Source organism: Cucurbita moschata, unplaced genomic scaffold (assembly GCF_002738365.1).
Source record: "Cucurbita moschata cultivar Rifu unplaced genomic scaffold, Cmos_1.0 Cmo_Scf00001, whole genome shotgun sequence".
Lineage (NCBI taxonomy): Eukaryota > Viridiplantae > Streptophyta > Magnoliopsida > Cucurbitales > Cucurbitaceae > Cucurbita > Cucurbita moschata.
The window spans coordinates 3,733,924-3,749,839 of record NW_019268517.1 but is presented as its reverse complement, the minus strand read 5'-3'; the positions used below and the strand labels follow the sequence as shown (position 1 = coordinate 3,749,839).

The 15,916-nt window shown below is 38.8% G+C and overlaps 2 protein-coding genes across 2 annotated transcripts; both read right to left on the bottom strand.

Moving 5' to 3' along the window:
- Positions 1 to 2,111: 2,111 nt before the first annotated feature.
- LOC111443146 (NAC domain-containing protein 96-like) lies at positions 2,112 to 8,694 on the bottom strand. Its single transcript, XM_023080817.1, has 5 exons — positions 8,482 to 8,694; positions 3,612 to 3,868; positions 3,253 to 3,387; positions 2,769 to 3,182; positions 2,112 to 2,670 (listed from the first exon to the last, which is right to left on the bottom strand). The coding sequence occupies exons 1-5, from the start codon at positions 8,657 to 8,659 to the stop codon at positions 2,332 to 2,334; spliced, it is 1,323 nt and encodes a 440-aa protein (XP_022936585.1). The 5' UTR covers positions 8,660 to 8,694; the 3' UTR covers positions 2,112 to 2,331.
- A 2,906-nt stretch (positions 8,695 to 11,600) lies between these two features.
- LOC111443137 (NAC domain-containing protein 69-like) lies at positions 11,601 to 14,923 on the bottom strand. The gene is made up of 6 exons (XM_023080805.1): positions 14,573 to 14,923; positions 14,187 to 14,461; positions 13,263 to 13,394; positions 12,858 to 13,130; positions 12,166 to 12,498; positions 11,601 to 12,062 (listed from the first exon to the last, which is right to left on the bottom strand). Exons 1-6 carry the CDS (start codon positions 14,748 to 14,750, stop codon positions 11,775 to 11,777), a joined length of 1,479 nt encoding a protein of 492 aa, XP_022936573.1. The 5' UTR covers positions 14,751 to 14,923; the 3' UTR covers positions 11,601 to 11,774.
- Positions 14,924 to 15,916: the final 993 nt, after the last annotated feature.

The following is a 15,916-nucleotide window of genomic DNA, read 5'->3' as shown; positions in this document are numbered from 1 at the left end:
AGATTTCGTAGCCAAAAGGACCAGAGACTAGTTCGTAAATATGAAGGCCCGGTTGAAGTCCTTAAAAAGATCGGGACTACCTCCTACCGAGTTGCACTACCCGCATGGATGAAAATTCACCCTGTCATTCATGTGAGCAACTTGAAGCCCTATCACCCTGATCCAGACGACGACCAAAGAAATGCAACCACAAGACCGAACATCGATCTGAAGCAAAAAGAAACAAAGGAAGTGGAAGAGATCCTAGCCGACAGGGTTAGGAAGATAGGAAGACCTGTACGGACGATTCGTGAATTCCTTGTCAAATGGAAGAATCTCCCTACAGAGGAAACAAGCTGGGAGCGCGCCGAAGATCTGAACTCCGCCGCCACCCACATCACAAGGTATGAAAGTAGTCGGTTGACAGGGACGTCAACCAATTAGGTGGGGGAGGATGTCACGGTCATGCTTGTCCAGGGCATGTTGCCCATGGCCGCATGCCCATGACAAGCCAAACCCTTGTCATGTCTTTTCATTCTACTGTTTTTCCTTTTGTAATTCTAGAGCGTATGACACCTCAAAAATATCATGTCTAGGCCTGCCAGAACTAAAATGGCCCAGAATGTACTATAGGGGGATATGACTAGTCGTCAACTTCTCCCTACCCAAGGTTATATATGCTAAGCCGTTGTTATCTTTCTCTTGCTTGCTTATATAACGTCTCTTTCTAAAATCTCTCTCTCTCCTCGTTTTCTAAAACCTTCTTTTAAAACCGAGGCTAGAGGCTCGACCATACGTCGCTTGGCCGTAGGCGACGCAAGAACAAATTAGCTTAACTCACTTGTCGCTGGAAAGTGAGTGCCGCACAATCGCTAGTCCGCTGCCTTCGAAAGTGCGATTGTGTCACGGGGCAACACACGGGTTGCATCGGTGGGCTGAGGCACATTGTCATTGAGTTTTGGGTCGAGGACTTATGGGCTGATCCAAGGTTGTGTGTGGGTTGGTTTCAGGTCCGACCCGACTTCGTTATTGACAAGCGGGGGTTTTCTTCTCTTGTTTGCCTGACTTTTGGTGCTTCCAAATCTGCGCCCTCTCCGATTTCCATACGACGACAAGGGCTTAACGCACGACCAGTCATGTGTATGGTTGACATTGTTGGTGCCCTTGGAATCCCCCTTACTCCTCCCTCTCTCGGCGGTGTTCTCCATCTGCTTCTCTCTACATTGTGAAGGAGGGTGTAGGTAGTTTCATTCTCAGATCTTCAACCAGATTCAAATTTTGAATGTTTTTTTTTTTGTTTATTAACCCACTGCTGTTATTGAATAGGATATAGTTGTTTTCAGTCCTCCAAGTCTTCTACAAAGTTGTTGTAAGCTTGATTATGAACAGTGTATTAATTGGTTTAAGCTAAAATGGTTGAGTGCAACTCTCTAATTTGGCCAAAATCGAAAGAAAAATACCCAAAATCTAATAGGTTTGTTCTTGTATTTGGGAGGATCTTGGCTTAGAATTCTTTCACAAAATGAAAGGATTGAGTTCTTGATTTAAAGCTTACGCGCATGGGCTACTCTCTCTCTAAGCATCAAGTTCTTGATTTATTTAAAGAGGCTTGGGTTATCTCATCACTTTGACAACTAGATTTACATAGCAGATCTTGTTTACTGTCATTAGAAGCAATCTAATTGGAAGGGAAAACAGGTTGATAGGTTCTTCTAATGAGGGGCACGTGCAAAAGATCATTGTTAGTGAAAATGGAGAGAGATTTTTTAACTTCAGACCTTGTTCGTCATCTATCATTCCATCACTGAATCCCGTAAAAAAAAATGTTGTGAAAGAAAATACCAACATTGCCACCATTGAGATTTGGTGAGAAATTTGAAGATGCTTATAACATAGTCTTGATATTGGATGATCGAGACCAGTTTGCTAACCACAGTTCTCGGTTGATTGAAAATATCTAGTAGTCAATTCAAGACCTAGATTGAGATTAGGAAACTACATGTTAGTGATGAAATCTAGATAGCTCGCCACAAACATCTTGATGTCCTACTTTTTCTTTCCCATTCTCATTCTTAACAAAAATCACTCTCACTTCTTGGACGGTTACTGTTTAGATTAGGGATTCCACCAAATTCAGAATTGATCACAGAGTGAGCTCAGATGCATTGGTACTTGTTTTTGTGGTCATGGCCCCAAGTTTTTGGGCACAAAGCTTCTTGAGAAATGAAGTTCAAAGATGGGCACCGGCATAATGGCCAACTCCCAGTATTACCATTATTGTTATACAAGGCTGCCTTGTGTTAGACAGAAGAGAGATACATGATATGAAACAGCTTAACACAAGGTTGTTCTTCAGCGCCTGTATCGGTATAGCAGCACATCTTGGGCAAACATTACAAGCACCACGACGCCTAGCAACGCTTTAGCAACATAAACCAGTGGGGGGAGAGTGGAGTTGTGGTGAATGCGTTTGGTAGTTAGGATATAGGAGAACCGATTTTTTGAAGAAAAGCAATGTTGAGGGGTTGCCCCCTTGGTTGCTTTGTTGCCCGCTTCACTTTTCAGCTCATTATTAGAATCTGTCCCTGATAGCTGCGGTGAATTGCCAATTTCCATATGTTTTACATCACTGAGCCGCAAAAGCCTTGGAGGGAGGGGGGCTCTTTCCAACCTTTTCATAGTGTGATTATACTGCAATACATGAATTATGCAGATAAAGTAATGAATGAGATACACAAGTATCTGGACCGGAATTTGCCAAGTAAACAAGTCAAGTTAATTCTTCTTACCGGCAAGCCAAAGGCCGTATTGGAGTTAGTCTGGCTACTAAATCCACCTTGAAATTGATAATACATGCCTTCCCATTCTTGATTGTTTGATGTCATCTCGTCCCAGTTTTTATCATCGTGGACGAAATTCCTCAAGGAATCAAGTTGACTCTCAGATTGTTGGGTATACATTAAACCTGGTTGTGGTTCGGAACGTCGTAGGGACCCGCACATATTTGGGGTTACTTCATAATTGAAGATATCATCCCAAATTACTGTCTTGTTAATAAACTCCGTCATATTTCCATATGCAGAATCTCCATCTCCAAGCTGTATTGGTTGCATATTTACTTCACCATTATCATCATAGGCATTCACAGGTTGTTGGGTACAACTCCCTAGGGGCTTACAGATCGATTGTTCGTCTCTGTTCATCTGTGTTAAAAAAATTATAAACAAACTAGAATTAAGGTCTCTTCAAAATGTTCATATCGGACACTCTTACCTCCCGGATTTCTCCTCCCCGTTTGACTTTCTTAGTCCGGTGAGAAGCAACGGTACTGTTCTGTCCATCTTCTTGATCACGTATTGAAACACGTCTCTCTTCTGCATTTTTCTTCAATCGAAAAATGATGAATGGCTGCACAACATAGGAAGCACAATGTTATAACAAAAAGGTCAATTGTGAAAAATATATGAAACGCACACATACTCATCATATTGGGAATAAAACAAAAAATTGATGTATGTGTGGGATATAGAGTAACTATAGATCAGCAAGTACATATGGAAGGCGAGATCAAAAACCCAGAAGCCAAAAGAAGTTAGTGATACATGAGAAATGGATATAAACAGAAATGAGACCTGGGAAGTGATGTCTGTAAGTGTGTGAAGCTTATACTCGTGTATCACCCAATTGGTCTTTATAGCATTGCCTCCCTTGCCTCGATGGAACACATAAATGTGACAAGTTGCGATCACTTCGTTGGTTTCTCGAGCCTTGATTCGGCGGGGATCACCGGTGGATCTCCAGCCGCCAGTAGCCGTGGTTCTTTTATTGTTGGCGGTGTTGGCCCGGAAGAAAAACCACTCAAAATTTGAAGAAGGGAAATACGATTTGTCTGCACAGGGACAGGGGAAAGGACAGAATCAGAGGTGTGCTCCATCTTCAAAAGCTAAAATCAGGGTGGGGGGATATTGATAAATGAATACCTGGGAGTTGCTCCGGATCGAACTTGTACAGATCAACCTCCTTGATAAATCTAACAGGAATCTCCTGCCCAAGAATCTTGTTCTTCAGGTAGTGGGTAATGAGCTCCTCCTCCGTGGGACGGAAACCACAACCAACCGGCAATGAAGAAAGAAACGGAAATTCATCGATAGCGGCCATGAATTTGGTAGGAAGGGCGTCGAAGAACGGAGGAGGAGGAGGAGGAGCAAGGAAGTGAGGGAGTGGTGGAATCCTTGGTGGTGGAGGATGTTTATAACGACGGAGCAGGAGCAGGGGATGACTTGCGTTGACTGGGCGGGAGTTGTTGGGCAAGTCAAGATAGTTGAAAGTAAAGGATAAATTTTTGTGAGGGAGTGGGGCTTGAAGTGGCCGACTGGAATCAAAATGCAGCCGTGTGTTCACATGTGATTGAAGCGCACGAGCGGCCTACAATCGTCTCTGCAAAAATACAAAACATATTATATTATTGCATTTCATACACATTGAGCCAAAACATACTTAGCCTGTTTGGTGGTAGGGATGTTCCTGTCCACTGATTTCTTCTTTTAACCAACCCAAAAATTTTCTCCAATGTTCAACCAGAAATACAAATACAAAGACGAGACGAGGTCGAGAGGAGAAATGGGAACTAAGAAGAGAGTCCAACAGAAAAATAAATAGGCGAGCAACATCCGTGTCCGACAATGCACAGAGACGAGACGAGAGTGAGATGAGAACTGAAAAGTCGAACGACGACTCATGAAAAGAGCCGAGAGGAATCAAATGACGAACGTTGTGATGTGAGTGGGTGAGACGTGAGTGCGAGAGGCGAGACTTTATATTACTTAGCCCAGTTTCAAGGAAAATAATCAATTATAAATTATACTAGGTGTATATTCTTGTCTATCAAAGCTAATATTCCAAAATGTTATTGGGTCATTGTCGAGAAATTAAGGATAAAGCAGTAATGAAAAAAGTACGGAATATCCATTCAATTTTGTGGTCATTACTACAATACCCATCAAACTAAGAAACGACATTCCATCATGAATAATATCTCAATCAATATAGTTGTCCTTGCAATTTCGCTGTTCACCTTTAAGCATGCATACATGAAATTAATTTCTACTTATAATATACCATATTTATCAAATATCTATTTGCAAACATATATGATGAATCCATAAAGTATTGTATTTCTGACAAGTTTGCTATTTGGTCGTATCTATTCTTCCTTCAAGATTCTCTCTAATAAAATGGTAATACACCTCCACCTACTTTATTCTAGTATGAGACTTCGAAGTTTCTGTTAGGCAAATTGCAGATTCGTTACTGCAATGGAGTGGTATTGTACCGTCCATTTTCTAGTGCAAATTCTCAATTAAGAGTTTTAAGTCATGTGCTTTATTGAGTTATTCTAGTCGCTGCTCTTTACTCCGCTTTTGTAGTTGATAATGATATTGTTGGTTGTTTTTTGCTACACCAAGAAACTGTTTCCAAACCGAGCTTGAACACACACCCAAACTTGATCTTCAGGTATTGTGATATCTTACATAGTCAACATCACAATATCCAGCTAACTTGCAGTTTTCGATTCTATTGTACAAAAGACCATAGTCTATTGTACCTTTGACATATTGCAGGATTTGTCATGCTATGCTGCATCCAAACAGGCTTCTTCAGAGTTTGCATATACCAACTAACAACTCTAAATCTATTTTTCAAATCCCTTTGGTTGGTTCATGCAGATCTCTCTGTCTTTTTCGGGCAGCAAAGCATTCTTCATATCCGTCTGCCATAATTTTCAATCTTTACTTATCGCAAGTGCTAGCAAAACTTGTACAATAATGGTCTTCGCCACTAAACTAAACTTTTCATCATAGTCTAGTCCATCCGAGGGGTGCTTTATTCTGTCAACCCACTTGCAAAAGGTGTGTTTGACATCTTCTAAATTCTTCCTCTGTTACCTTATGCCAAGTCGTATTTTGTGATGTTTCTTCGTACATTTCTAGCTCTTTAATTTTATCTTCTATAATAGCTGCGTTGACTCACTTTATATTTGACTGACTTTTTGATTCTCTCTCTAAGTTATTGAGGTGTCATTCCTCCTTGGTTAAGTCACCCTTTCTCACAAGATCAGTGTCTCCCCACAATACACTCTAAACAAATCAATTTAAAGCAACTGAATGCATTTTTTTATTTTTTATTTTATTTGAGAATAATGTGTATGATTCTCATTCAACTAGAATACTTAGCTTCAATAGGTTCGTCTTGGTATAAGTTAAACGGTCACTCATCCATTTTTTCTTGTCGAAGATAATGATTAAAAAAATAATTATGTTATTATTTTATATGTAATTTTTTTTTAAATACCTAACATTAAAAAATAAGAAGCGATGACGATGATGAGGAAGTTGCTTCATGAAATCCTTTTGCAGACTAGAGGAAGGTGCTTCATGAAATCCCTCACAAATCATTCCATGCAAAATAATTATGTGGTAGTAGAGAAGACTATGATAATCACTCACAAATCCATGACGATGTCAACTCTCGAAAGGACAAAAACACAATTAAGTGTTGCTCTTGTGAAAATTACAGGTATTATGTGGCAGAGTGCCACAACAAGAAGCGAGATAAGGAGGCAAACCTTACATTCATGCACGATGAAGAGCTCATACTGATGTTGGCTGAGAAGATGTCTAACCTATTGATAAATAGAAACTAACAGAGCAAACTACCCCATAATCCGAGATGTAGATGGTGTTCAAGATTTTGATGAGTTAAAGGCAATCACAGAGGCGGCTGCAAAACTTGGTTCACAATGAAAGGGACTAAAGAAAAATATAGTTTCTAAGAGAGGAGAGGAAGTGGAAGCTAAGAGTAGAGAGGAGAAGTGATGCAAGAACCGCCTGAAGTTAGATAGGTTTGAAATTGTTAGGAATCACAATCCTCCACAATGGTATGATATTGTCCACTTTGAGTAAAGCTCTCGTGACTTTGTTTTGGACTTCTCAAAAGGCCGATAGTATTCCTCACTCATAAAATCATGATCTTTTACTAAATTAACGAACGTGGGACTCACTCTCGATAATTCTCAACAAAAATAACTGGAATTCTGAGTACAAGTGGAAAATCTTAAAAATCTTTATAGACTTTGATGGATGTGCATGTTTCTTTGTGTTCTCCATATGTTGTGAAGGGTATTTTTAAGGATCTCAGCTGGGGTGCATACATAATTTACACAACATCCTTAACACTGTCGCTTTAACATACAAAATTTGCATACATAATTTTTACAACGTTTCTTCACAAGCAAAATCTATGATTAAGAGCTTTTTTATTTTTGTGAAATTTTTGGTCACAAAGCTTCAATCCTTGTGTTAGGCAGAAGAGAGATACACGATATGAACAAGACCAGATTAATACAACGCTTCATGCTAATCTTCAGCGTCTGTCTCGGTATAGCACCACATCTTGGCAAACATTAGGATGCCTAGCAATGCTACAGCAACATAGATCAGTCCGTATGTATTATTGGTATTAGTGTCTCCACAACAATATCCACCTTGAAGTTGGAAACGTCCACTTTGAAGTTGATGAGTCCTCACAATCCTTGTTTTGTTGTAGCGGCGGTTGAAGTGGTTGTTTGATGTCATCTCCTCCCATTTTTTATCATCGGACACCAACTTCATCAAGACATCAAATTCACTCTCAAACGATTGGTTATTTACTTCGGAACGCAATGGGGACCTACATATCCTTGAGGTCGCATCGTCATCTAAGCTTCCATCCTTGATTAACGAGTTAACAAACTGTGTGAGATTTTCATTTTCACCATCATCATCATCATCATAGGCATTCACAGGTTGTTGGGTACGACTCCCTAGGGGCTCACAGATCGATTGTTCGTCTCTGTTCATCTGTGTGACTTTCTTAGTCCGGGGAGAAGCAATGGCACTGTTCTGTCCATCTTCTTGGTCACAAACATGTCTCTCTTCTGCATTTTTCTTCAATCGAATAATGATGAATGGCTGCACATCATAGGAAGCACAATGCTATAACAAAAAGGTCAATTCTGAAAAATACATGAAACGCACACATACTCATGAAGGCGATGATGAAATGACCCAGAAGCCAGAAGAGGTTAGGGATACATGAGAAATGGATATAAACAGAAATGAGACCTGGGAAGTGATGTCTGTAAGTGGGTGAAGCATATACTCGTGTATCACCCAATTGGTCTTTACAGCCTTGGCTCCCTTGCCTCGATGGAACACAAAAATGTGTCTAGTTCCGATCAGTTCGTTGGTTCCACGAGCCTTGATTCGGCGGGGTTTACCGGTGGATTTCCAGCAGCCAGTAGTGGTGGTTCTTTTAGTGTTGGAGGTGTTGGCCCGAAAGAAAAACCACTCAAAATTATCAGAGGGGATAAATGATTTGTCTGCATAGGAACAGGGGAAAGGAAAGAATCAGAGGTGTGCTCCATCTTCAAAAGCTAAAATCAGGAAATTGATAAATAAATACCTGGGAGTTGCTCGGGATCGAACTTGTACAGATCAATCTCCTTGATAAATCTAACAAGATACTCCTTGCCAACATTCTTGTTCTTTAGGTAGTAGGTGATGAGCTCCTCCTCCGTGGGACGGAAACCAAAACCAGTCGGGAATGGAGAAGCAAACGGAAATTCAGCGGTGGCGGCCATGAATTTGGTAGCAAGTGCGTCGGTGATGGTGGTGGTGGATGTTTATAACTATAACAACGGACGAACGACTTGCGTTGACGGGGCGGAGTGGCGTAATTTGAGTAGCAGGGTGTCACAATAGCTTTTTCTTGGCAGTGCCCTGTAATTTGAGCACCAGGGTGTCACAATAGCTTTTTCTTGGCAGTGTCCTATCTCTAGCCTTAATCCTTCTTTTTTGTTTTAATCCTAACCTTAAAAAAACCCACGAGTCGCAGAGTATGTTCAAATCTCTAGTCTCAATCTGAGAATAAAATTTTAGATAGAGAGTCTGAAAGCAAGAATGAGTAGGAGATTGAAAATGGTGTTCATGCAAGTAAAAGGCGACAACAATTGTATATAACTTTTCCAATAGAAAGAATTTGAAAACTAGGTACATCTCTCTATATTACATTAAGAGACATTTCATGTGTGACAGACATAGACATGATTTTGTAGGAACGTCGTACATTTAGAAAAATAAAAAAAATAAAAAAAGTAAAAAAAATGTGAAAATTAGTATAAGACAAGGGTTTGAGTATGTAATAGACATGGCCACGAGGACGTTCGTACGGGATCGAGAAAAGCAGCTATGTATTCATATTCATATGTGATTGAAGCAGATGTGCAGCCTACAACTATTGCTCGTCTCTGCAAAAAACAGAACAAAGGATAGTTTGAGTCAACCACTTGCACCATTTCATGATTGTATTATTATTTTAATTCTGGCTTTTTTGCTTTCCCCAAAAGTTGATCCAAATAATGTTTGTTTCTTTCTTAGAAATAAATTGCAGACTAATTTTAAACCTAATCCACTTACAAATTCAATATTCAAACTTCACCGCCCAAAATCATCCACCAAGATTCAGTCATAAAGCTAGATTTAATTTTATTAAGAATTAAAATAACGTATCAAATAAGAACGTCATCGTTTTACCTTCGTAGAAATCGCTAGTCAATAAAATTCGTGACTGTGTACAAATTTTTTCCAACAACGCGACTCTAATATATTTATATTAGCACGTGTGATCTTCGAACAAGAGAATATCAATAGTAAATAAATTAATTACCACTTAATCTATAATCCTATTTATAGAACTTACCAAAATATATGTTATATTTAAAATTATATATTAAAAATAATTTTTTACTTAAATCTTATTTAAATAAATTATATCAGTATATATTTAACTAATTTGATTTTTGTTCAAAATTTAAATACAAGTTTTTATTCTAATATTTAATTTTTCTGTAGTTATAAATAATTTTATCAAAATATGTCTCGTAGAGACATATGAGTGCAGTATCGTATACGGTAATTTTGTATAAAACAATATTATGAAATATTTTGTATCTTATAATAAATCTATTAATTAGAAGATAAATATTTCACAAATGGATCGTATGCAGTTCAATCTTTATTCTAAGTGAGTTATCCACTTCTATCTACGAGGACTTGTCTTTTGATTTTCTCGTAAGAATGACTTTTGTGAATAATTCAATATACTTACCATTTTGGGAAGTTCTCCTCTGTTGTGCTCTCATGTCCACCAATGTTTGCCTTAATTTATATTTCTTAGTCTTCTTTTTTATTCTATTGTCAACAACGGCTGAATTAGGGTTCTTCTTCCTCGTTTTCTCTGGTTTTTATAGGAATAGAACCCTCTGTTGTTGTATTTTCCGTTCTTTTCCTGTTTGGTGGCTCTCTCATTTTAGGGAATCTTTCCCCTTTTATATTGTTTATTTCTTCCTATTTAGGGCTGATAAGAATAATTTGTCCGCTTGAGAAGTTTCTAATTAGGTATTCAATGATCCATGTGCTTGCTGATTTGGATTATAATTTCTATGTCATCCTCACAAAATTTGCATTATTTCCAAATTTGCTATAGCATCATGATTCAGCACAAATATTCTAAAATTATACTAAATAACTCAATTAAATGTATAATTAGACTCGTTTTATGTAAATTGATCCTCTTTTCATGTTGAACCATAATATATGACTATTTACGACCATTACATGTATAGCCGTTGAGTAACCTACTAGTAAACATCAGGTTCCATAGTCTAATGGTGTCTACTAAAATAATATATAGTCATTTATCATGTATAGCTATGGAGTAACCTATAAGTAAAAATTAGATTTTATAGCTTAACCATCTCTGTTTTAATAGTCTAACTGTCTCTACAAAAACAATCTACGTGATTAGACTGAAATCTTACATTAAAGTTGTTATACTCTTCTTATAAAAAAAGTGGTTATTTTTCGGTTACTCATAACTCATCATAATCAAATTTGCAAGTTCAAATGAGTACAAACATAAATTAATAAGGACTCGAACCTTTTCTCACCTTTCGTATGAACAAGCTCAAGCTAATTTCACACTGATCGAACATGAATTAAGAACGAAGTTGGAGAAGATTGAGTTCGTAAGTCTTATAAATGTCTGGTGGGCCCATTACAAATTAAGCAGATAAATTTGAGTTAGGTTCTTGACCATATACTTCGTTGTTTTTGGTTGACGAAGAATTATGCTGAATTAAACAAGTTTTGGATTGAGAGAATAAGGGACCTTCCTCATACATGGTTGGTTATGTAATGTTTTGGGGCATTACGGATGCTTCAAGGGTTTTTTAGATGGTTAATGCCTTCACGTGTTGGTCCAGATCGAGCTAGACAATTCTGATCCAAGACAGGTCATCATTTGGAAATAAAAATCGGTCCCTTACATTTTACTTGCAAATTCTATGTATGTATATCTAACCCGAATAGGAGAGTTTCTTACTAGGTATTTTCCATACTCAACCTTTTACAAAACGTAAATTACAAAAGTCTTATTTACGAACAAAGTCAAGACGAAAGTACTTCCAGTAAGAGAGAATAGAATCTTATTATTAATCATTACCCCCATACAGAAAAAAGATAGCTTTTAACACAACCGGCTTAGCTTATTAACTTGCTTCCACAGCTAACACGCGAGAACAAATAACTTATTATCAACTTAGTTAAACACCTTCCTTAATTACAGTAATACATAGTAACTTGCTATTATGAGTATCATAATTACCTGCATCATATCCATATGGGTACTAAATTTTATCACCAATTTCCATCCAGCAGCATATCTCTTGCAACTACGAAGAACAAAATAAGGCCTATACATACTCTGGCAACATAGGCGGATGCGGGGCTTGATCTGTGGTGAATGCATTTTGTAGTCAGGATACTAGAACAACGCTTTCCTCGGCTCTCAACAGACCCACGTCCAGTTGAACTGGACTGGTGGGCTACAAGACTCTTAACTTCACTTTCTCGGTCTACAACAATGTCTTTATTTGAAGTTGCAGCTGCTCCATTAACTTTCTTCCACTTTGAGACTGCTTTTGCCTGCAAATTAAACGACGCTTCATGTAAGACATGCCAAATTGAAGTCATTCAAATTGGTTTCATGAGAAGAACATTTGTGAGTATTTTTGTTCTATTCTCTCACCTTGTCGGGGGATGATACTACTTGGAGTTGAGTTTTCCTCTTCCATTGGATATTTTGTGAATCCTGTGCATGGTTTACAACCTTATCGGATCTGGGTTGGCCTTGAAATCTTAAAGTTATTGTTTCCCTATCAGGGTCATCACTGAGGTATGAAATGCCATTGGTTTGAAGTTCATCTCCACGAGGCCGGACAGAGGACAGATCTTCTTCCCCTCCATACTTGAAAATCTTTGAAGTAAGTGGGCTTCTACGCGATTCTTTAAGGATCGGCGTAGTTTGAGTTGGTACCCTTGAACTATGTTCATCGAACATACTGTGAGAAGTAGAACGACCCTGCAATGCACAATGAAATACAGACTATTTAGCTCTATTATAATAATAAGATCTACGAGAAGCCTAAATCAAGTCCACCCCTAGTAAATATTGTCCTCTTTGAACTCTTCCTTTTGGGTATACCCTCAATATTTTTAAAATGCGTCTGCTACGAAAAGGTTTCTACACTCTTATAAACAATATTTTATTCTCCTCCTCAATCAACCGAGGTAGGATCTCACAGTTTCTAACCCAACATAAATCAGAAATGGAATCACAGTGAAAAAGCATGGTTTAAGAAAGCTCGAATCAATTTCTTCAGTTAAGGATTTCCACCAAGATATTTGTGTACACTTAAAAGATTTATGACATACTTTTACCTGCATATTTAAAATTGCATACATGCCAGTGTCACCGTTGAGTGCACCACCCTGGTCTTCTTCAACCATTTCGAGATATTCCTTCCAGTTGAAATCACTGATTGAACTATTTGGTGTCCCTTCATGGAAATAAATCTCCTCAATATCAATGGCCTCATCATTAGGTTCATTGACCTGAGTCACGTGGCTGTTGTTAGCTTGGAAATCCATTGAGATGGGTTCCCGGTCAGAAAACAAAAGGGACTCCAATTCGGAGAAATCGTAACCCAAAACCTGGAGATTCGGTGGAAACAATGATTGTCAAATTCCTGGAATCTGAACATATAAATGCTAAGATTATTAAAACAAATCATGCTGCAGTAGGCACTAGGCAACGTCCAGGGATTGATCTTTCTAAATTCAAACCTCTTTATTTTGGTTCACTGAGACTTCATTATCGAACGTCAAATTCATAGGACCATTTTGTTCAGCTTCATCACATACCAAAACATCATTCTCATCCAGCTTTTTCTTTAGGAGACAAATAACAAACGGCCTCTGCATGAACAAGAGGACAAGAGGGAGAGTTAAACTAAGCATCATCAACAAACTAGACCACCATACACTCTAATGCAGACGGTTAGAAATCACGATCCTTCACAATGCTATGATATTGTCAACTTTGAGCATAAGCTCTCATGGCTTTGCTTTTGGTTTCCCCAAAAGGCCTCGTACCAATCTGGTATGTATTCCTTACTTATAAACCCATGATCAACCTCTTAATTAGCCGATGTGGGACTCTTTTCCCAACAATCCTCCCCACAAACAAAGTACACTATAGAGCCTCCCCCAAGGCCTATGGAGCCCTCGAACAGCCTCTTCTTGATTGAGACTCTACTCCTTTGGAGCCCTCGAACAAATTACATCATTTGTTCGACACTTGAGTTAAGTTAAGGGCATGACTCTAATACCATGTTAGGAACCACGGACCTCCACAATGGTACGATAATGTCCACTTTGAGCATAAGCTCTCGTGTCTTTGCTTTTGGTTTTCCCAAAAGGTCTCATACCAATGAAGATGTATTCCTTACTTATAAACCAATGATCAACCCCTTAATTAGTCGATGAGAGACTCCTCTCCCAACCATCCTCAACACAAACGGTTAAATTCGAGGATATTTGCCGCATATTTTCTAATCAATGTCAAGCTTAGTACATATCAAGATTCAAAGTTCAAAATCACATGAGAGACAGCATGAGAGGACATAAGCAGAAGCACAAAAGAAAGGAAATTAGAGTAGAGAGACGCAAAGAAAAAATGTATAGGGGACAAAGAATGAGGGAAATCACCAGATGCGCAAACTGGGGATCGGAATGAAGTTGATACTCGTGTATGACCCAATTGGTCCTGATTCCATTTGAAACCCGGCCACGGTAGAAGACCAGAGTTTTTTTGGTACCAATCAACTTCTTGGTTCGCGGATCCAAGATTTTGCGGTCCTTGCCCGTGGATTTCCAGTAGCCGGTTTTCGTGGCCCTATTGGATCGACGGCTATTGGAATACTTCAAATCTTGGGCAGCAAAGAAAAACCATTCCTGCTCACTTGTATGGTCGTTTGAAAGGCCTACGAAGAGATACAGAACGTTAGAGAAAGTAGAGCCGGACAAATGCAAATGCGAAGGCATGAAATGAAAAAAATGTGATCGCGAAAAAGAGGGATAAACATTAAACGTACAAGGAAGATCCCATGGCTCATACTTGCAGATATCAACTTGACGGATGTAATCAACGAGGGATTCCCTTCCAAGCATCTTGTTCTTCAGGTAGTGATTAATTAGCTCCTCATCCGTCGGATGGAAGCGGAATCCGACCGGCAATAAATACCCAGAAGGAAGCACGATGCAATCGGCCATCTAGTTTGCGACCACTACAAGATTCGTGGCGTATGTTTATGGGAAGAAGAAGAAGAAGAAGGGAGCAGGGGAGCGAAGAGAAATGGGGGAGGAGGAAGGAATTAAGTAGAGGGGTTTCCATTGACTCTGAATCGGAGTCTGCCAGTGAGAGTGAAGGTCTTCAACTTCGTAAAGAAGCTAATGACTAGAAAGCGAATATGAAAAGTAAGGGTTGCTATTGGTGACTGTCAAATCAACCCGCACCACTCCGAAGCTTCAAGCGCCAACACCTCACTCATTATCTAAATTATTATCATTTACCAAAAGTTATAGGAAGCTTCGTGTCACAATCGCACTTTGATGCCAGCGGTCTTGTGATTCTACGGTATTCACTTTTCAGCAACAAGTGAGTTAAACTTATTTGTTCTTGCGTTGCCTACAGTCAAGCTGGTGTATGCTTGAGCCTCTGACCCTAGTTCGAGAAGAAAGTATTAAAAAATGGGAGTAAAGAAATTTCAAAAGAGAGTTTTGAAAGCAAGATTTGAGAAATAGAAATTGATGTTATATGGGAATGTAAGCAAAATGCAAAAACTATCAGAGAGGGAGAAATTGACAACTAGTCATATCCCCTGTACTACATTTTGAGGCATTTCATGTCTGTCAAGCCTATACATGATTTTTTCGAAATGTCATACTCCTTAGAAATACAAAAGTAAAACTCTATCACATAGAGAGACATAAAGGGTTTGGCTTATCATGGGCATGCGGCTATGGACAACACGCTTTGGACGAACATGACCGTGAAACTGAGCTCATAGACATTTGCACTACTTTTTAACCCTTCTAGCCAAATTTTGGATGTAATCGACCAAAGTTCTAAACCACACCCATTGTTTGGAGTAACATTGAATTGAAAACAAGGCAAGGCCACAAAGTCAGCACAAAAGTAAGATCACAATGTTGTTAGATCAAAACCGACTCGAGCTTAGTCAAGGGCAAGTGGGGCATGCTCAATGATACCCATTGTGCCCAAAGCCTCAATAGGTCGCACAGCCTGATCCAAATTGACTAGATTGATCCTAACTCGTCACAATATCAACACCTCTTGGAAACCCTAATTTGTCTCGGACACGCCTTCCAAAAACCTTAATCCATTCCTTAAAAAAAAAAAAAAAAAAAAAAAAAAA

Coding starts and splice junctions, on each gene's coding strand:
- LOC111443137 (XM_023080805.1), bottom strand. CDS start 14,750: ATGGCCGATTGCATCGTGCTTCCTTCTGGGTATTTATTGCCGGTCGGA. Junction 12,499..12,857: donor ATGCAATTTTAAATATGCAG/GTAAAAGTATGT, acceptor TGTGCATTGCAG/GGTCGTTCTACTTCTCACAG. Junction 12,063..12,165: donor TAGTATCATCCCCCGACAAG/GTGAGAGAATAG, acceptor TTTAATTTGCAG/GCAAAAGCAGTCTCAAAGTG.
- LOC111443146 (XM_023080817.1), bottom strand. CDS start 8,659: ATGGCCGCCACCGCTGAATTTCCGTTTGCTTCTCCATTCCCGACTGGT. Junction 3,869..8,481: donor CGATCCCGAGCAACTCCCAG/GTATTTATTTAT, acceptor GTCCCTGTGCAG/ACAAATCGTATTTCCCTTCT. Junction 3,388..3,611: donor TTACAGACATCACTTCCCAG/GTCTCATTTCTG, acceptor TATGTTGTGCAG/CCATTCATCATTTTTCGATT.